General features: G+C 47.5%; 1 protein-coding gene across 9 annotated transcripts in view; it reads right to left on the bottom strand.

Moving 5' to 3' along the window:
- ZCCHC2 (zinc finger CCHC-type containing 2) overlaps positions 1-21,034 on the bottom strand; it is a 194,742-nt gene that overhangs the window by 116,289 nt on the left and 57,419 nt on the right. For all 9 annotated transcript variants that reach the window (XR_012244473.1, XM_073630916.1, XM_073630917.1 and 6 more), the window contains exon 2: positions 7,262-7,367. Coding sequence is in view for 8 of the 9 variants with exons in the window: in XM_073630916.1 (XP_073487017.1) it covers positions 7,262-7,367 (106 nt within the window). In the remaining variant the exon portion in view is untranslated. The remainder of the gene's footprint in view (positions 1-7,261; positions 7,368-21,034) is intronic.

Here is a 21,034-nt window from a genome sequence, read left to right as displayed (position 1 = left end):
AATAGAGAAAAGAGCAGTCTTGTCCCTCGACTCAACCAAAGCAATTGACTGCATCGAGTGGACACATTTGTGGGAAGTTTTGGAGAGATATGGACTGGGAGAAGGATTTGTGAAGTGGCTAAAATTATTGTACCGTGCCACCAGAGCACAATGGATCTGCACCCTGGCTTCAATAGCTATGCCGTCAAATTTAGAGACTGTAAATTAGGGTGGAATATAGGACCTTGAGACAGTAGATCGGGGTGGCGCGGAAGCGTCCATGGCCCGTATATCTCACAATCTCTGGGAACCAGGGCCTTCTGGGCCAGGCTGGTGCCACCAGAATGACTGGAACCCCCTCTCTCCAAATTCTGTGCAACAAATGTGGAAGGAGAGGGATTTGGGGGAGGGGGGAGCATAAACCAGGGAGTACTGGTGCCATGGAACTACCAGAGCATCTGCTCCGATTGCCGGAGAATCCCTTGTTCGGGACACAAACTGATGTAGCTTGTTGTTGAACCTGGATGCCAATAGATCGACATCTGGCCATCCCTGATGCTGGCGCAATTCCTGGAACACCCTTAGGTGTAGGGACCATTCCCCCAGGCAGATCTGCTGGCGGCTGAGATAATCTGACTTCCAGTTCTCTACTCCCGGGATATGGACTGGTTTATATAGGCCACTGCAGTGGTATTGTCGGACTGAACCCTGATAGGGCAGCCCTGAAGCTCTACTGTCCAGGATCGTAGGGCTAGACCTACTGCCCGCAACTCCAGGATGTTGATGGACAGGTCCTGTTGTGTCCTTGACCATTTCCCCTGAGCTGTGAGCCCCTCTAGAGTCGCTCCCCTGCCCAAGAGACTGGCATCTATGGTCAGTACTCTCCAGGATACCAGGAGGAAGGATCTTCCCTTTCGCAGGTTCTGATCCTGCAACCACCAGCTTAGGCTGGTTAGGAGACCAGCTTAGGAGACAAGGACATAGGATAGTCCAGGGCTTGCCCTCTCTTGTTCCAAGCCAACAAAATGTCTTGTTATATAGACCTTGAATGGAATTAGGCATAGGGTACTGCCTCGGAGGAGGACATCATCCTTCCTCGAAGACTCATATAAAGCCGAATGGAGGGTTGTCTGGTGTCCCTTATTTGATACATCTGATCCTTCAGGACACAGATCCTTACGTGTGGCAAAAATACCCTTGCCTGGACCGTATCTAGGATCAGACCTAAATACTTCTGATTTTGAGTTTGTCTCTAAGCTGACTTTTCTGTATTTATAACCCATCCCAAGCTTTATAAATACTGCACTGTGCAGGCTATGCTCTTTTCTAGAGCCTGTAGTGAGCAATCTCTGAGCAGGAGGAAGTCCAAGTACCCGAGCACCAAGATCCCCATGGTCCTTAAAAAGACCCAATACTGGTGCTAGGACCTTTGTGAACACTCGGGAGCTGTGGCAAGCCCGTAGGGTGGAGCCACAAGCTGAAAATGACATTCCTCTACTGCAAATCGCAGGAACCTCTGAGGTTGAAAGATAGGTACCTGTAAATACGCATCCTTGATATCGATGGAGGCTCAAAAGTCTCCCTTCCGGAGCGAGGCTACTACTGAGCGGACAGACTCCATCCGAAAGCACTGGATTAATAGGATACTGGTTCAAGGATCTTCGATCCAAAAATGGGTCTTGTGTCCCCCTTTGGTTTTTCAACCGTAAACAGGTTAGAATAAAACCATGCCCCCCTTTCGGTTACAGGAACCTGTATAATCACTCCCTGATGCACAAAATGGTCTAGTGCCTGAAACAATAGGCTTCTCTTTGGAGGATCCGAGGGAACTCTGGATCTTAGAAACCTCTGAGGGGGAACCCCCCATAATTCCAGCTTGTAACCGCAGGATACTGTCGAGGCGACCCACTTGTCCTGAACTACTGTTCTCCAAATGTCCACAAAGTGCAGCAGCCTTCCCCCCACCCAATAGAGTTGGGTTGTCCCCTCAAAAGGAGGGCTTGGTGCCGGGTTTAGAAGAGTTTTGGACCCAGGGTTTCTTCTGGGCCTGCGGCTTGCCCCTGGCTCTAGTGCCCGGTTAGCGGCGAAACTGCCTTGGCGCTGAGGCACCTGAGGAACTGAGATTTTAAATGAGGGACGCCTGGTCTTTCTCTTCACAGGAAGTAGAGAACTCTTCCCTCCGGAAATGTTTTTATATGTTATATATTTGTTCAAATCACCACCAAACGTTCCCCATGAAAGGGAACCCAGCCAATAACTTCTTACAAGGAAGTTCGGCTGACCAGTTCTTAAAGCGGTAGTAAACCCTCCCACATCAATAAGATTTTCATGATTGATCACTGTGTATATTGATAAAAATGTTTATCTTACTGCATTTATAGATTCTTTTTTCCATGTTTATCTTGCATATTAGCTGGCGCCATCTCCACTGTGGTCCTCCGCTTCTGATTCCATCTGTATTTCCGTCCACAGTACATAATAGTCTCAGTAATCACGCGCATGCGCACTAACAACATAACCAAGCCTCTTCTTCATTTCCAGTTACTACGGAAATGAGGCATAGCGACTCACAGCTTGCTTGCGCCGTCTGTCTCTCCTTCACCCTGTGACGTACAAGTCACAACGTTACCATGATCCTCTTGGGGATGAAAATTCAGCGGAAGCATCGCGGGATGTCGGGGCTGACGTCTACAAGGGGAAATGAGGCAGCCCCGACAGACACATAATGTTTCCATTGAAAACAACAAAAGGGTAAAAAAGAACTGAAGGCTCTGCTAAGTAATGTGGTAACAACAGGAAGAGATACAGTGATGTCTGTGCCTGTATATAATAAAGGCAATTGCTTACACCAATGGCACTCAGGCCGTGATCTAGGTGCGTTCCTCTGAATTAGTTACGCATATCAAAAGAAAGAGGGGAAGGAAAAAAAAGCAATTCATCAAGGAGGAACCAGCAATTGTCAAAAATATATAAATACTGTTTATTGAAAATTCACTTTAACACCAATCAAAAAATATTCTGTTTAAAAACAGGTACCACCCTGCTCTGAGGAAATCCGAGTGACGGATGAAATGCGTCAGCATGACGTCATCATGCTTCCCATAGCGTTCTCACAGACCCACCCACCAGCCCTGGAATCCCCGCCCGTACCCTATGTGGCCTTTCGAATCAACCCGGGAACTGGACAACGGGATGACTGAATGCATTGACTGAATGCCCTGCATTACCCACTGCACTTCCCTGGTCAAATAGCACGTTCCCCGAACACTACCATCGGGACCTCGCCGCTGATTCCATGCAGGTGGACGGAAGATAGCATGATCAACCAGCTGGAGATGGTGTGAGCAAGATTTGGCTTTTCTACTTGATCGGTGTCACGTCTCAGTGCCTACATTTGGGTGAGATCTTACCTTTTCATATCCCCAGCACTGGACTACTACTTTAATCTGCAAGCTGTATTCCACCCTTGAGCACTATTGATTTACCAACCTAGCTACATTTCTTAGCCCGATCCAACCCTCCAGGGTTCATAGCTCCTCATACACTGGAACTTCCCTTCCCTGCTATCTGTGTCCCACAGTATTGAATGCTCATGGTGAACTTTGCAGACAAGGACAGTAGTGCCCACTGCCCCAGCAGCAAGCGGGTTACTGTCAGTCCTCCCCCCCCCGTTTTCATATTCACAGAGGACGTGATTCCCAGGGTGGCTGCACCGCCATCCACCTTCTCCCTATCCACTATTAGCTGTTACTCTGCAATCTACCAGGACTATCAGCTTAATGTCAGATGACCTACAGTAGATACCATCCTGCATTTATTTAATAGGAGGTGTGCATGGTCTATGTGTGTGGTGGCCATCTGTGTTTGTCTATGACAACATTGTCAATTTTAGAATCGGTGGTGGTACCTGTTTTTAAACAGTATATTTTTTGATTGGTGTTAAAGTGAATTTTCAATAAACAGTATTTATATATTTTTGACAATTGCCGGTTCCTCCTTGATGAATTGCTTTTTTTCCTTCCCCTCTTTCTTTTGATATACAGAATGTTTCCGGCAGGGTCTCGGCTTGCCGGAATTATCGAGAATACGGCGCATGCGCAGTAGACATAATCACTGTGCAATATATCGATAAGTCGGAAAGGAAGCAGGTAGGTAAAAAATAAATAATGGCAATACATTGGTAGTATTATAATACTGTATAAAATGAAAAATCATAATTTTGAGTATACAACCGCGTTAAGCCAGAAAAGTCTGCCTATGTGTACAGACAGGAAAGCCAAACGAGAAACCTGCTGTATTGAATCCTTTAAAGCAGTGGTCATCAACCCTGTCCTCAGGGCCCACTAACAGGCCAGGTTTGCAAGATAACTGAAATACATCCCAGGTGATATCATTTGCCGCTCAGTGACTGCAGTATTCTAGTCTGCATCTTCCCAAGGTAATACATAAAACCTGGCCTGTTAGTGGGCCCCGAGGACAGGGTTGATGACCACTGCTTTAAAGGCATCAACAGCTAAACACAGCACTCGGGGTACATCTGCTCTGTTTTCAGCAGGATCATCCTCTTGGTTAGGCCTATCAGGCCATCTGATCTGACTCCAATTGCTGTGACAGCTGGCTGAATAGCTGAATTGGCCAAAGAAAAGGAAGCCTTTAATAATGACTCCAGTTTCTTGTCAACAGGGTCCTTCAAGCCCTGTGCATTGTCCACCGGACAAGTTAAAGGGGTTGTAAACCCTCATGGTTTTTCACCTTAATGTATTGTAGCACTGACCCCAGAAGGAGCTGCTGGTTATTATTTTTGGTCTTTGCCGTCACCCCTCACTCACAGTTCACCGAACAAGAAACTTAGAGTCTATACTGGGCCTCGCGCCCACCTATATATGCACAAGTCATTTAGTTCTTTTTCCAATGCTTTTTATTAAACAGCTTGAGCAGTAGAGGGATGGAGGGTTTAAGGGCAAGTTCAGATAACTTGTGCAGATCACTGAGGAACTTTTAGATCCCGTAGACGATTACTCCTTCAGTCAACGGATCTTGCTCACCCGGATAGGCCTCTCTCACTGACCTAGCAGCCGGAATGATGCACGGACAAAAGTCTCTGCCACAGACTTGATAGAAACAATAACTGTTGAACAATCCTCTGCCACAGGATTTAGTATTAGTTGGACGATCCTCTGCCACAGGATTTAGTAATGGTAATGAACACAGCAACACAGTACCAATAATTCCTTTAAGCAATCCGGCAGTACTGTGAAGTAGATTTGGTTAGGATGCATCCTCCAATTGAGTCACCAGGCTCCTCTTGAGATACCAGCCTTTCGCTCGGTCCTCTTGGCCAGCAGGGCCCCGAGACAGAAAAGGAGTTGTCACATACCTTAGGCCAGGAGGGCCAGGAGGTGAGAGAGAGAAAAAAAAATGGCGTCTGCCCCTTAAGTATCCTTTCCCAGAATGCACAGCGGGGAACCACTCCCACTGGGCTGTTTCTGGGGAAGAAGGACACTCAATACACCTTAGCCTGTTGCCCTTCCATCACTGGCCTGTGGTGACAACGACACCTACAGACGACAATGTGGAACTGCGCGCAACACAGCCAATGCTGTAACAGAGGCTAATTTAGCCATAATATTAAATCTGAACTATATGTACAGATAACCCGCTAAATTTACATGCGAGCGTCTAGTCAACAGGAGCAGGGCGCTACAGTATTCTATGCATTAAGGTAATGCTGCAGCCCCCCGTTTTACTTACCTGAACGCTGTCATCCTCCGGCCGGGAACGAGCACACCAGCTCTAGCTGGTGTCTCGTGTCCTGATTGGATAGATTAATAGCAGCGCAGCCATTGGCTCCCGCTGCTGTCAATCAAATCCAATGACGCAGCGCTAGGGTTGTGGGGCCGAGTGCTGCAGTCTCTGTGAATGGACACAGATGCAGGACTCAGGAGCGTGCCCGCACGGGTGTCCACCTTAGGAGAGCCTTCTCCAACGTGGACACTCGATGCGGAGAGGAGCCACCAGCGCCGCTGAGGGACCCCAAAAGAGGAGGACTGGGGCCAACATCGAACTGCACAGTGGGGATAAGTATCTCATTTTTTTTCTTTTTAAAACGAGGGTTTACAACCGCTTTAAGTTCTTGTTTAAGGAAGAGACTGGCGCATATACTTGGGAGGGGACCCCACGCAGTTTTTTTTTCCCCCATTTTGGTGTGGGGTTTCCTTTTAAGATCCATACCATACTCAAAGGGCCAGGTATGGATCTTGGGGGGACCCCACGCTGTTTATTTTGGCGTGGGGTTCCCCTTCAAGATCCTCAGAGCACAAGTCGCACCACAAGTCGGATCATCATGATCTGCTTTGGATGAAACTTCTATTCAAATCAACAGGCTGAAAATTGGATCAGTTAAGACGGCTCTCATAGGGAACCATTCATTTTGAATAGAGGCAGAGAAACACTGGTAAAAGCTAACGCGGCTAAACGCGCATTAACATCGATGCAAAAAGCTACTAAAAGCGCCTTTTTAAAGCCGCTTTTTACTGGCGCTCGTAGTGGCTTTGCAGCTCGTTTTTTCTAACGTCATTTGTGCATAGGGACTAAAACTGAGGAACGCTGGGAGCGGAAGGTTTTAAACCAGGCTGGTCACTATTCTGCACTTGCTAGTGTCCAATTCCTCTTGTAGGCAGCAGTATAACCCAGGTGTATGAATTCTGTGTTCCTCAACAAATGGGGAAAAAAATTTGCATATACTTTTTAAAGTTGATTAAACGCGAAAATGCCCCCAGAAAGGATACCATAGCCTTTTCTGTCACCAACATATAGTAAACACATTTATCCATAACCAATTTCGATCCAATAGTTGATCTGTACCCTTCTGAGTAGGCACAAAGCACTTCCTTGCTATCAATTGGACTGACAGATTACACCTGGAAAGTATTTCTCCTAGTATTATCTGCGGGACTGGGCTGTCAGTTTGACAGTTAATCCCACTTTGTTTATCAGAAGCTTATTCATATCAAAAGGAGATAGCGGCATTATTTATACGAAATTGGTAGCTTTTAGGAAAACAGTCACTCACAACCCAATTGCACAGTAGCATAAGCACTTAATAGTTTGGATGATGGACCAAAATGGTGGACCAAAGGAAGAGAGCTGTAATCTCCAATATAAATTAAAAAAACAGATTACATTTGCAAAAAAAATAAATAAAAGTGGAAAAAAAAAAAAACACCAGTAAAAAAAAGAAAAAAAAATCAATTTACCGTTCTACTCACAATACTATACATACCTTCTTGTTGGAGGATACGAGGTGTAGTATTAACTCCATTGTAAGTACCTATACTGCCATCTACAACATTTCTCTCATGATTTGGCAAGTATTCCTGTACATTTCCCTAAAAAAAATAAAGAAAAAAGTAAGTTCATTACATATATCTTAAAACAGATACCCAAAATGCAATCTATCATATACTAATTAATGCTTAAATTAGGTCTAATATCAGAAAACTTTTGAACAATAAATGCATGGATGATGAGTATTCTGCAGGTTTACACCATCCTTGTTCAGGCATCATCCAGTGTCAGCATCTACCCCCTGTACCAAAATGCTGGCACAGAGGTGGTAGGGTCATGTAAATCCTTGTGCCTGTGCAGTCAATGGACATGTTCACAAGTGTCTGACAGACCAGCCCTTGCTACAGCCTCTCAGCGTACAACGTGCTACAAAATTACAATGTAGCAGTTTGATCATTGAGGTAAAGGAGACAGTGTGAAGCAGACTGATGGCATCTTCTCAACCTAGCAAAATTCACTTGATGGGAGCCTCAACTACTACTTTGTAATGAAAAAGATTTTTTTTTTTTTTTAAAAAAAAGCTTAAACAAAAAAACAAACAAAAAACTACTGTCTGGCAGAAAAAAAAAAATCCTTTTCTTTTGAAGTATATCACGGGATACAGAGCCATAGTAGTTACTATGTGGGTTATAGGCCACCTTCAGATGCTGGATACTGGCACACCCTAAACAGGAAGTTGCCTCCCTATATCACCCCTCCCATACCGGGAGAAGCTCAGTTTTGTAGCAAAGCAATACATGTGTATACTAGAAAGAGGGGCGGGACCCCTGTGTCCCGTGATGTACTTCAAAAGAAAAGGATTTTTACATGTAAGCTGTTATAAGAAATCCTATTTTCTTTAATCGTACATCATGGGACACAGAGCCATAGTAGTTACTATGTGGGATGTCCCATAGCAATGCCAACTGAGGGGAAGGAGGCACAACAGATATAAGGCAACATGAGACTTGAGGAGTTATACTGCTGCCTGCAGCACACTACGCCCCAAAGGCGATATCCTCATGCCTTTTTACATTCACCTGATAGAATCTGGTAAATGTATGGATTGAAGACCAAGTTGCAGCCTTGCAGATTTGAGCCATGGAGGCTTAGTGATGCACTGCCCACAGAGCACTAACAGCCCTAGAGGAGTGTGTTTTGATTTGCGAGGGTGGAATCTACCTCTTTAAACCATAAGCTTGAACGATTACTTGTTGAATCCATTTAGAAATAGTAGATTTCGATATTGCCTGTCCTCTTTTAGGAACTTCAGGCAATACGAACAAAACATCCGTTTCCCAAATCTGATCAGTTGCCTTTAAGTAGACTTTGACTGCTCTCACCCCTTCAAGAGAATGTAGTGATTTTTCTTCCATAGAACAGGGTTCTGGAAAAAAAAATGAAGGTAGAACAATATCCTGGTTTAGATAAAAACCTGATACTACCCTTGGTAAAAAGTTAGGATGAGGACGCAATACTACCTTATCCTCGTGAATAAAAATAATATGGCTCTTTACAAGAAAGAGCAGCCAACTCTGATACCCTTCTTACAGAAGATATGGTTACCAGAAAAACTAGTTTCCTTGTCAAAAAAAGGACCAAGGGAATAGGTCGTATCGGCTCAAAAAAAGCTGTTTTTTGTAATGCCGACAGAACTAAACTCAAGTCCCAAGGGTTCAGGGGTGACCTAACCGGAGGATTAAGCCACGTTACTCCATGAATAAAGCTACGAACCAGAGAATGCGAAGCAAGTGGTCGTTGAAAAAAAAACCGATGAGGCCGAGACCTGTTCTTTGAAAGTACTCAAGGCCAGCTTTTTTTTTTAACCCCATCTGCAGAAGGTCACGGATTCTACCTATGACCTATTTCCTGGGGTGCCAACCCCTGGTTTCATACTAGGAGACATATGCTTTCCAGACTCCATAATATGAGGATTATCGAGGAAGGCTTCCTTGCATTAACCAAGGTAGATACCACTGAACCTGACAGCCCACGTTTCCTCAGAATGTGGGTCTCAATAGCCAAACCGTTAAATTTAGCGTTTGAAAGGTAAGATGGAATACTGGACCTTGCGAGAGAAGGTCTGGACGTGGTGATAGGGTCCATGGGACCCCTACCCCCAACCTTACGATCTCTGCATACCAAGATCTTCTGGGCCACAAGAATCACCCACTTCCCTTCCTACTTGATCATGTGAAGAAGTCATGAATGCAGGCAGAAAAGGAGGGAATGTATAAAACAGTAAAACTGATTCAACGGGAACACCAAGGCACCTGTTCCGCATGCTAGCGGATCCTTTGTTCTTAACACAAAGTTGACAATCTGCTGAACCTGGACGCAAACTGATCTTCATCTAGAAGACCCCGTCTTTGACCTATTGTCAGAAGATATCGGGGTGAAGGAACCATTCTCCCAAGAACAACTGCTGGCGACTCAAATAGACCACCTGCCAATTTTCTATCCCTAGAATGAAAAACTGCCAATAGGAAAGGTACATTGTTTTCTGCCCAAGAAAGGACATGATTCACATCTCTCTGGGCCGCACAACTTCTTGTGCACCCTTGGCGATTGATATAGGCCACTGTTGTGGCACTGTCGGATTGGATCCTGACAGGACAGCTCCGCAAATTAAACGTCCAGGCCCTCAGGACCAAAATCTGTAGCATGTTAATGGTCAAGGTTAGTTCTGATCTGGACCACTTCTCTCTTTCAGGACTGGTCCCCAACCTAAAAAAGATTGGCGTATGTTGTTACCACTTCCCAGGTAACTATAGGAAGGATTTTTCCCTTTGCAGTTTTTTGGTTATTAACCATAAACTGAGGCTCCGGCACACCTTTGGAGTCAGACTAATTGGAAAATCTAGAGCTTGAACCCTCTTGTTCCAAGCCGATAAGATACTGTTTTGCAGCAGTCTCGAATGAAACTGAGCATAAGGAATGGCCTTGAATGAAGCCACCTTCTTTCCCTCATGCAAGCTGAATAGAAGGATTCATCTTGCCTCAACCACTTTAATCAGTTCCTTTATGGCGCTGATCTTTGCCTGGGGCAAGAATACTTCTTTCTGGGTGTATCTATGAACAGACCCAAGTATTTTAATCTCCTTAAGGAAGATTTCTCTAGGTTGAGAATCCAACCTAGGTATTCCAGGTAGTTGACTGTGGTGACCATACTTTGGTCTAATTGGGCTACTGACTGGTTTATCAACAGCCGATCGTCTAGGTAAACTATAATTGTTATATCTTGGGCCCTTAGTCTGGCTAAAGGGGAAGCCAAAACCTTTGTAAACACTCAAGTTACAATAGCTAGACTAAAAGCAGAGCTACAAACTGAAAATGAAGTTTTTCTACCTTAAAAAGTAAATATTTCTAGTGAGCGGGGAAATATGCCCATGGAGGTATGCACCCTTGACGTTGATCGACGTAAAAATTCCATGGCCCCTGAAGGCTCACTCTGACCAGCCACCCCCTCTCAGGGGAGGATGCTATTGCAGAGATAAATTTTAGGCTTTCAGAGCTTGAGGGAGATCCCTTTAGCCCTCTTTTGGGGTGTTTCTAGCCCCCCCTTCCGACCATAGCTCGATGCACAAAAGCAGAGGTATTACCAGAAGGATCGCATCTACTGCTTGAGGAATAGTCCAGCCATTGTCGCTACCATTGATGCTCAGCCTGATGCGAATAGTGAATGTGTCAAAATAGGAATGCCTGTGTCAACAAACCTCTTTCATGCCCCTCTTTGCTCTCGTGTCCCTGCGACAACTTGCAACCAGAATAAATGGAGTTTTTTTTAAAACATACTCCTGCGCCGATGGGATCGGCTTGTGTACCAAGGAGGGATGCGAGGAGGAAACCTGAGAGCCGCCACCGTGCAGGGGCGGTGGAAGAACACGGCATCGCCGATCGTTTCAGCTCTGCCATTCCCTGTTAAGAGGGGGGGAGCTTAGCCCAGATGGGGGGTGTCTGGTGGAAGCAAAAATCCCCCCAAACTCACCGGAGGTCTGAGCTGCTCACCGGAGGAAAAGAGCCTGCTGCTTCCTGGTACAGCGTGATCTCTGAGGAAAGCATAAGAAGGTATGTGCTCCATACAGCCCCCAGTGGTGACACTTAGGCATGATAACATTTACTTTTTTTTTTTTTTCTTTTAACCACTTTGCACCCAGGCCAATTCTGACATTTCTCTCCTACATGTAAAAGTCATAATTTTTTTGCTAGAAAATTACATAGAACCCCCAAACATTATATATATTTTTTTAGCAAAGACCCTAGAGAATACAGTGGCGGTTGTTGCAACTTTTTATCTCACGCGGTATTTGCGCGGGAATTTTTCAAACACTTTTTTGTAAAAAAAACTGTTTCATGCTTTAAAAAAAAAAAAAAAAAAAAAAAACACAAAACATTAAAGTTACCCCAATTTTTTTGCATAATGTGAAAGATGAAGTTACGCCAAGTAAATAGAAACCTAACATGTCACGATTCAAAATTGCGCACGCTCGTAGAATGGCACCAAACTTTGGTACTTAAAAATCCCCATAGGCGATGCTTTAAAAATTTTTACTGGTTACATGTTTTGAGTTACAGAGGAGGTCTAGGACTAGAATTATTTCTCTCGCTCTAACTTTCGTGGCAATACCTCACATGTGTGGTTTGAACACCGTTTTCATATGTGGGAGGGACTTGCGTATGCGTTTGCTTCGGTGTGCGAGCTCACGGGGACAGGGGCGCTTTAAATTTTTTTTTTTTTTTTTTTTTTTTTTTTTTATTGTTGATTTGACTTTTTTTTTTTTTTTTAGTTTGACACTTTGAAAAAAAAAAAAAAAGTCATCACTTTTATTCCTTTTACAAGGAATGTAAACATCCCTTGTAATAGGAATATGGCACGATCTGTTCTTTTTACAGTAAGATATGGGGTCAATAAGTCCCCATAACTCACCTCTAGGCTGGGAAGCCTAAAAAAAAAAAATAATAAAAAAAAAAAAAAAAAATCGATCACGGCTTCCCAGCCATGGCGGCGCCGTTTTTTTGACTGCAGAGGCTGGGCATGATGTCATAACATTGCTCCTGGCCTCCGAACGATCAGAGACTCCGGCGACCATCTCTATTGTCACCATGCGGGGCCGGCGGATGCTAGACGCACCGGAGGGCGGCGGGAGGCATCCCCTCCCGCCGGCCTTAAGAACGATCAAGCGGCGCAACAGCCGCTATGAACGTTCTTATGGTGCAGGGAATCGCTGGCTGAAAACGGCAATATCTGAATGATGTCTGTAGCCATCATTCGGATATCCCTGCACAAAGTCAAGGACGATTCTGAACGTCCTAAGGGTGCGAAGTGGTTAAAGGAGACATTTCATAAGAAAAATGTAAAAATTTCTTAGGAAAACTCCACTTACCTTTCCCGCCGCAGGGTTTTCTGTGGTAAAACCAACAGACCCAATCTTCACCCTTCACAGTGGGTTTCGTAAACAAACCTTCAGGAACCGGGGACCCTCAGGGAACCCACACTCCTGGACCTGTAATAGCACCCAGCCAGTAAAACTTTATGGCTTAAAATACCAAAGTACTGGATACTGGGGTCCAGCTCTTTAAAAAGAGAAGCGTTACAGGGAAAACCTTGTTTCTTCTACCACAAGGCCCGGGTACCATTCAATTCGGCCTAAAAGACACTTTGAATGGATCCGCTGCATAGCTAGCCCCAGAAAGGATTGCTCCAGTGGAGCTCAGCACAGCACATCTTCACTCATGACCAACACCTTAGACACTGGCGAAAAAACGGAGGTACTCCCAGTATGGGAGGAGTCATATAGGGAGGCAACTTCCTGTTTAGGGTGTGCCAGTGTCCAGCACCTGAAGATGGCCTATAACCCACATAGTAACTACTATGGCTCTGTGTCCTGTGATGTACAATTAAAGAATTAAAGAAATAAATACAAAAAAAAAAACCCAAGAAGCTCCTCAGTGGCCATAGAATTTTTTACAGGGTAGTCCACTGCTGAAAAGCAGCCCTTTGCTTCCCAAAAACACCAAGTTATTCTTGAATGTTTGATCAGCAAACTGCTTCATAGGAAGCCCCTAAAGTGTGAATTAGGTAGGGGAGGTATGGGGGTGGGCATTTTAATTGTATGCAAGTTTTGTGGGGAAAGCTCTGGAACCACAGAGAGCGTGCATTCTCTTCCGTGATGCTGGGAAATTGTTCAATGCAGGAATACCTGGAGTGTTTCTTTTTTTGGAGTGGGGGTAGGTTGTAAGAAAAAGATGCGTTTCAAAAGGAATGTATTATTGTTTTGTAGATGTACATGTAAAATAGATCAGCTTGGAGTGTTAATGTTTTATAAACTATTTTAATGTGATTAATAGATCTATACATCTATATTTCTACACACATTTTTTGATTAAACTTAATGTGGTTGTAAAGTCAGAGATAAAAAACCTTGCATGTGCAGCAGCCCCCCTAATACTTACCTGAGCCCATCTCGATCCAGCGATGTTGCAGGAGTCGCGGATGCCCGGACACTCCCTCCTCATTGGCTGAGACGGCGGCGTGCCACCATTGGCTTCCGCTGCTGTTATAGTCAGTGAGCCAATGAGGTGAGAGTGGGCGGAGCCAAACCGCAGCTCTGTCTCTGAATGAACGCAGAGCAGCGGCTTGACTTGGGTGCCCCCATAGCCAGCAGCTTGCTGTGGGGGCACTTGGCAGGGGCCAGAAGCACCAGCGGGGACCCAAGAAGGGGAAGATCTAGGCTACTCTGTGCAAACCCACTGCACAGAGCAGGTAAATATGACATGTTTGTTATTAACCACTTCCCGCCTGCCATATAAAACAGAATGACGTGCGCAAAGTGGTTACGTTATTCTGACTGGACGTCATATGGCATCCAGCATGATAAGCCATTGGGGCGCGCATCGATCGGTGGTGTGTGCCGATAAACAGCTTTCCTAGGTTTGCGCCGACAGGAGAGCCAATCGGTGGCTCTCCCGTCAGAGGGGGGATTAGCGCATTGATTATCAGCTCAGCCCCCATCAGAGGTGCCCACCACATCTGCCAATCACTGCCCATCAGGTGCCAGTCAGTGCTCACCAAAGTGCCAAGGTGGGGGTTTAAGTGCCCTGTATTGAAGTGGTTAAATAAAACAAAAACAAAAAAAAGACTTTAGTATAATTTAAAGCTAAACCCAAACTTTCTTTTCACTAGAACTGAATGGAATGATCAGTCCCAGCATAGATCATACCTCTGTAGCATGTTGCTCTGATGTCTGCAGATCCCCTGATATTCTAGGTTTAGTTGTGGCATTGCACCATGTGACACACTGTATATCCTACTGTTTCTGTCCTTTCCACAGCCACTTCCTGCTGCATCTATTGCCTAAAACACACCCCTTTGTAGTCTGAAAATGATGCGACTTCCTTCACAGCTCTGATAATGTATGGTATTGAATACATCCTAATTAGCATGCAGTCTCGCCCAGTCACACCTACAGGAAGAGTCTAAACCTTATACATTTTCTTGCAGGTTGGTATGCATTCGGAAAAGTGCAGATGCGAACGCTTAGCAACGCAAACATGTTTTTGGAAAGCATGGCATAGTGTGCTCGTTAACGCACAGATGCAAATGAATGGTAAACACAAGCGCGCCATGTGTTTTCTTGTGGATTGCCATGCATTTGTAAGTGCATAGATGTGAACGAATGGTAACGCAAAAGTGGCGCGTGTTGCCGTTTGCTGGTTGCTGTGTGTTTGAAAATGTGTAAATGAGAACACAGCCTAAAATGGTAACACTGACGTGACACACAATGCTGTGCATTTTTGAAACGCATGGCAAAGTGTTTGTTTTTTTTATTGGAGGTTGCCTTTCGCTCAGAAACATGCAGATGCAAACAAATGGTAATGCAAGCGAGCCGCACGTTGCCATGTGTTTTTTGGAATGCTCACCAAAGTGCACGGGTTCTTGCGAGTTGCCGTGCATTTGGAAACGTGCAGATGCAAACGAATGGTAACACATGTATGATGCGCATTGCTATGCATTTTCAAAATGCACGGCAAAGTGCGCATTATGGTGCGGGTTGCCATGCATGCTTTGCTATGAGTTTCTGAAATGCGCGACAAAGTGCATGTTTGCTGGTTGCATTCAAATATGCGTAAATGAGAACGCAGCCTCAAAATGGTAACGCAAGCGCGAAATAGCTAAAGAAAACCCACCCAAGCTCTACAGCTGTATAATGCAATTAGTGTGCAGAGTGATCGGTGCTCTGGCTAATTGAGTTCACAGTGAAAACTTTGTAGCATCATAGCAGTAACATCATCCAAAATGCATAAAAAAAACAGAAGCGTGAAATGCATTTGCATTACATTGCAGCAATGTAAGTGTGCATTTTTTTATTTCGGGTTTCCATGCATTTGTAAACAACTGTGAATGGTAACGCAAACGTGATGCGCATTGCCATGCGTTTTCAAAACACATGGTAAAGTGTGCGTTTTCTTGTGGGTTGTCATGCATTCGAAAACACGCAGATGAGACCACAGCCTAAAAATGGTAAGTGCGACATTCATTGGTGCACAATTTAGAAACACACAGCAAAGCGTGTTTTCTGTGCGGGTTGCCATGCATTCAGAAACACGCAGATGCGATCCCAGCCTAAGTGACACCAGGAGAGCGAGACGTGTTTGGTGGGCGTAGCCATGCGTTTTCTGTGCGGGTTGTGTGAGAAAGCATGCATGAGAGCCCTTTTAGCAAGCAGCAGTGGGGGGGCTGAAACTACAGAGGCTCAAAAGATGATGGGACATGTGTAAAGGCTAGCCAGAGGCTAGCCTGTATTTGTGGGAGGAGTCAGAGAGCTATTTAAGCCTCCTCCTCTGACAGGCCAGGGCTCGTCGGCGTTTCTGGGTTCAGAAGGGGGTGGGGCTTGCACATCACTTCCGAGTCCTTGCCAAGACCACGATCGGCTGCAACATGGTGGCGGTGCCTCTCTCGGTGCTCCACCGGAGAGTTTGCCTGCCTGCCCACCCACCTGGAGTCCCCTCGTCACCCACATTCACAGGTCCCTGCTTCTCCCAGTGTTCTGGGGGGGGGGGTTGTGCTCGGCCGCCGGCCGCCGACTCTTCTCCCCATGTAAAGCCAGCTCCACTCCCACCTGGTGCCCCGCCGGGGGGTTCGTCCGCTCGCCAGCCAGCTCCTCTCTCCCCTCACCAGTTTGCTCCACGTGGGAGCCGCCCGCCCACTTCTCCGGGTGTTCAGGGGGAGGGATGTTCAGCCAGCCGCCTGCTCCTCTCATACGGCTCCACGAGGGGGGGGGCGCCTGCCCGCTTCTCCTGGCGCTTATGCCGGGGGGAGGGGGGGCATCCATCCTCCACCCACCCTCCTTCCCCTCGGCTTCATCTGGTCAGGGGGCCACCCGCCCACCTCTCCCGGCGCTCATGCCAGGGGGAGGGGGGGCCGTCCTTAGCCGCTTCTCCCTTTCATCTTCGTATGCTTCCACCCTCCTTCCCCTCGGCTTCCTCTGATCAGGGTCCTGCCCGCCCGCTTCTCCCGGCGCTCAAGCCGGGGGGAGTGGGGGGGCCATCCATCCATCCTCCTTCCCCTCGACTTCCTCTGATCAGGGTCCTCCCCGCCCGCTTCTCCCGTCGCTCATGCGGGGGGGAGGAGGGAGGGGGCGTCCGTCTTTTACCTTAACCGCTGCCTGCTTCTCCCATTTTTTCCTAGTGTGCCGGCCAGAGCTGTGGGGGCCGCCCGCTTCTCCCGGCGCTCATGCCAGGGGGAGCATGTCCATCCATCATCCACCCACCCTCTTTCCCCTCGGCTCCACCTGGTCAGGGTGCTGCCCGCCCACTTCTCCCGGCTCCCATGCCGGGGGGGGGGGGCGTCCATCCAGCCATCACCGTAGCTGGGTGCAGTCCCGCATAGTGGGGGGGGGGGCGCCCACTTCTCCCTTTCATCCCTCTGTTCCTGACAGCATTGTGGGGGCCGCCGCCGGGGGGGGGGGGGGGGGGGAGACCATCTGTCCGTTCATCCATCCTCCAACCACCCACTTTCCCCACAGCTCCATCTGTCCAGGGTGCTGCCCACCCGCTTCTCCCGGCTCCCATGCGGGGGGGGGGGTGGAGTCGTCCGTCCATACATACATCTATCCTCCACCCACCCGTCAGTTCACCTCCCTGGTACCACGCCGTGCATCATGGAGGGGACGCCCGCACGTCTCCCAGTTCTCATGGGGGTGCTCACCCGACTGCTCACCTCCCGGTATTCACGTGGGGCTTCATGTGGGGGGGACCCCGCACGCCTCCCGGGCATCCACCGCTTCAGTCAAAAATGTTAATATCATGGCATTTCGGCCCCAGGATTTCTGTTATAGCGTTTCGGCACAGGTTTTCTGTTTAGGCGTTTAGTCTCATCGTTTGTTTTTCTGTCATAGCATTTTTTTCTGTCATAGCGTTTCTGCCCCAGCATTTCTGTGGTAGCGTTCGGCCCCAGCATTTCTATGGTAGCGTTCGGCCCCAGCATTTCTATGGTAGCGTTCGGCCCCATTGTTTGTCATGATGTTTCTGCCCCAGCGTCTGTCGTAGCGTTCTGCCCAGCGTTTCTGTCGTAGCGTTCTGCCCCAGGATTCTGTCGTAGCGTTCTGCCCCAGGATTCTGTCTTTGCATTTCTGCCATCAGTATTTCAGTCTCAACGTTTCTGTCATGGCGTTTCTGCCCCAAGGTTGTCTGTCATGGCGTTTCTGCCCCAAGGTTGTCTGTCATGGCGTTTCTGCCCCAAGGTTGTCTGTCATGGCGTTTCTGCCCCAAGGTTGTCTGTCATGGCGTTTCTGCCCCAAGGTTGTCTGTCATGGCGTTTCTGCCCCAAGGTTGTCTGTCATGGCGTTTCTGCCCCAAGGTTGTCTGTCATGGCGTTTCTGCCCCAAGGTTGTCTGTCATGGCGTTTCTGCCCCAAGGTTGTCTGTCATGGCGTTTCTGCCCCAAGGTTGTCTGTCATGGCGTTTCTGCCCCAAGGTTGTCTGTCATGGCGTTTCTGCCCCAAGGTTGTCTGTCATGGCGTTTCTGCCCCAAGGTTGTCTGTCATGGCGTTTCTGCCCCAAGGTTGTCTGTCATGGCGTTTCTGCCCCAAGGTTGTCTGTCATGGCGTTTCTGCCCCAAGGTTGTCTGTCATGGCGTTTCTGCCCCAAGGTTGTCTGTCATGGCGTTTCTGCCCCAAGGTTGTCTGTCATGGCGTTTCTGCCCCAAGGTTGTCTGTCATGGCGTTTCTGCCCCAAGGTTGTCTGTCATGGCGTTTCTGCCCCAAGGTTGTCTGTCATGGCGTTTCTGCCCCAAGGTTGTCTGTCATGGCGTTTCTGCCCCAAGGTTGTCTGTCATGGCGTTTCTGCCCCAAGGTTGTCTGTCATGGCGTTTCTGCCCCAAGGTTGTCTGTCATGGCGTTTCTGCCCCAAGGTTGTCTGTCATGGCGTTTCTGCCCCAAGGTTGTCTGTCATGGCGTTTCTGCCCCAAGGTTGTCTGTCATGGCGTTTCTGCCCCAAGGTTGTCTGTCATGGCGTTTCTGCCCCAAGGTTGTCTGTCATGGCGTTTCTGCCCCAAGGTTGTCTGTCATGGCGTTTCTGCCCCAAGGTTGTCTGTCATGGCGTTTCTGCCCCAAGGTTGTCTGTCATGGCGTTTCTGCCCCAAGGTTGTCTGTCATGGCGTTTCTGCCCCAGGGTTTCTGTCATGGCATTTCTGCCCCAGGGTTTCTGTCATGGCATTTCTGCCCCAAGTTTTTCTGTCATTACGTTTCTGTCTCAGCATTTAGTTTCAGCATTTCTGTCATAGCGTTGCTGTCCTTGTGTTTCTGCCCCAAGATTTCTGTCATAACGTTTCTGCCTCAGTGTTCGGTCTCAGCATTTCTGCCATAGCATTTCAGCCTCAGCATTTCTCAGAGGGGCATTGTTCAGTCACGGCATGTACTCCGGTAGCTGTTTTCATCTTCGTGGTTTGTCATGTCTCATCGTTGTTTGTTCATGTTTGTACCTGGGTCAGTTAGCTAGGGCTCACATGTCAGGATCTGTCACGTCTACAGATCCATGCGGGCTGAGGTTTCATTTGTTAATGATTGTTGACCACAATCTTCTCGCCCGTATACCATACGTCATACGATGCAAGTTCATTCACCACACCTGTACGATTACCACCACGGTCTGTGGGTACACCAGCCCTGAGTTTTTAGTTACCGTAATTACCTGCCTCTGCACGGTAGGTTACTCGGGCTCACTCACTACTTACATGGGGGGGGGGGGGCCGTCATCAGGTTCATTTACACGCAGTGGTCTTGTTAATTCTGCTCATATTTCCATTCTTAGGTAGGCACAGAGGGGCGTTGTTCTCATGTCTTGTCTGTCATTTCTCTTGTTCGTGTTCTCAGGTTGGGCTGTATTGGCATCCATCATCCCCTTGTTGGTCCTTAAGTGGTAGGTTTGGGCAAACGTCGTCATGATTCGGGATTCCACTCTCGGCTCTGATCTCCTGTCTAGGATGTGGTCCGGAAGACTGCTCAGGGACTTCAGTCCAGTCATCTTTTCCGTTCCCCAGCCGGTTCCAGGTAGGGGGGTTTCAGTCACTTTGGGTATGACTGTTTCATGCCATGGGACTAATTTCCCCAGGGAGGGGTCTGGCCCTCCTTCCTCGGTTCAGGATTCAGACTCGGTTGCCAGGTCACAGGCTGAAGCACGACCGGATCAAATCCGGTGGGACCAGTATTCTGTGTCTGGCTTGGTTTCGCCATGTTGACAATGCTTATTGCCATAGTGCATGGGCCTCATCCAATTACTCCATCACATTCTTCAGGTATTTAGCATTTTGAACTCCTGCCAGTTGTCCTTTGGAACTCATCCTTGCACTTCCCCATACCAGTATGGGTAGGTCAGGGCTTGGGGGGGGGGGGGTTCACTGAGCACTTCTATGGTGTCCGGTTGAAGTTTCAATCTTCTCGGCTATAATTTTGTAGGGGCCTCCTCGGGACAGCCATTGCTCCCCTTCCTCCACGCATCCTCTCATTCACAAGCAGTTCATTCTCGTGTCTGGGTCGTCTCAGGCTTCAGGCTCCATCCAATCGTTCACGGGAGGTTTAGTTGGGTTCTGGGTAGCATCATGGGTTCTATAGGGGGTTCTGTCTCATCACCAAGTCAGGAGTCGGGGGAAGTTTCTTCTGTCATAGTGGACACTTATCGGATATATACTGTTGCCATCCGGGCGCACGCTTCTCCACTTGATGGATTGTCAACTTCCCTTCTTCACCTAAATTTGTGTCTTTTTGCCCTCTTTTCAGGCATACTGACCTATCAGGCCAAGGCACACCTCAGGCCTTGGTGCTTAGGAGTATCACTTTCTCATTTGAAGACTCTGACTACAAGTGTAAAGGCTAGCCAGAGGCTAGCCTGTATTTGTGGGAGGAGTCTGAGAGGGCTATTTAAGCCTCCTCCTCTGACAGGCCAGGGCTCGTCGGCGTTTCTGGGTTCCCACCCACCCGTTTCCCCCAATTTTCATACATACTCATGATACTTTTCTTACATTCAGGGTATGCCCTCTTTTCAGGCATACTGACCTATCAGGCCAAGGGACACCTCAGGCCTTGGTGCTTAGGAGTATCACTTTCTCACTCGAAGACTGACTACAAATGTAGTATCAGGACTGGTAAAGGAAGAAGATAGGAAGTCATATAAATTAGAAATTCAGCCAGGAGAAGGAGCAACATCACAGGTACAGAAATCTGCTTTATACAGCT

Source organism: Aquarana catesbeiana, linkage group LG05, assembly GCF_042186555.1.
Source record: "Aquarana catesbeiana isolate 2022-GZ linkage group LG05, ASM4218655v1, whole genome shotgun sequence".
Taxonomy (NCBI): Eukaryota; Metazoa; Chordata; class Amphibia; order Anura; family Ranidae; genus Aquarana; species Aquarana catesbeiana.
This window is presented reverse-complemented; position numbering and strand designations above follow the sequence as displayed.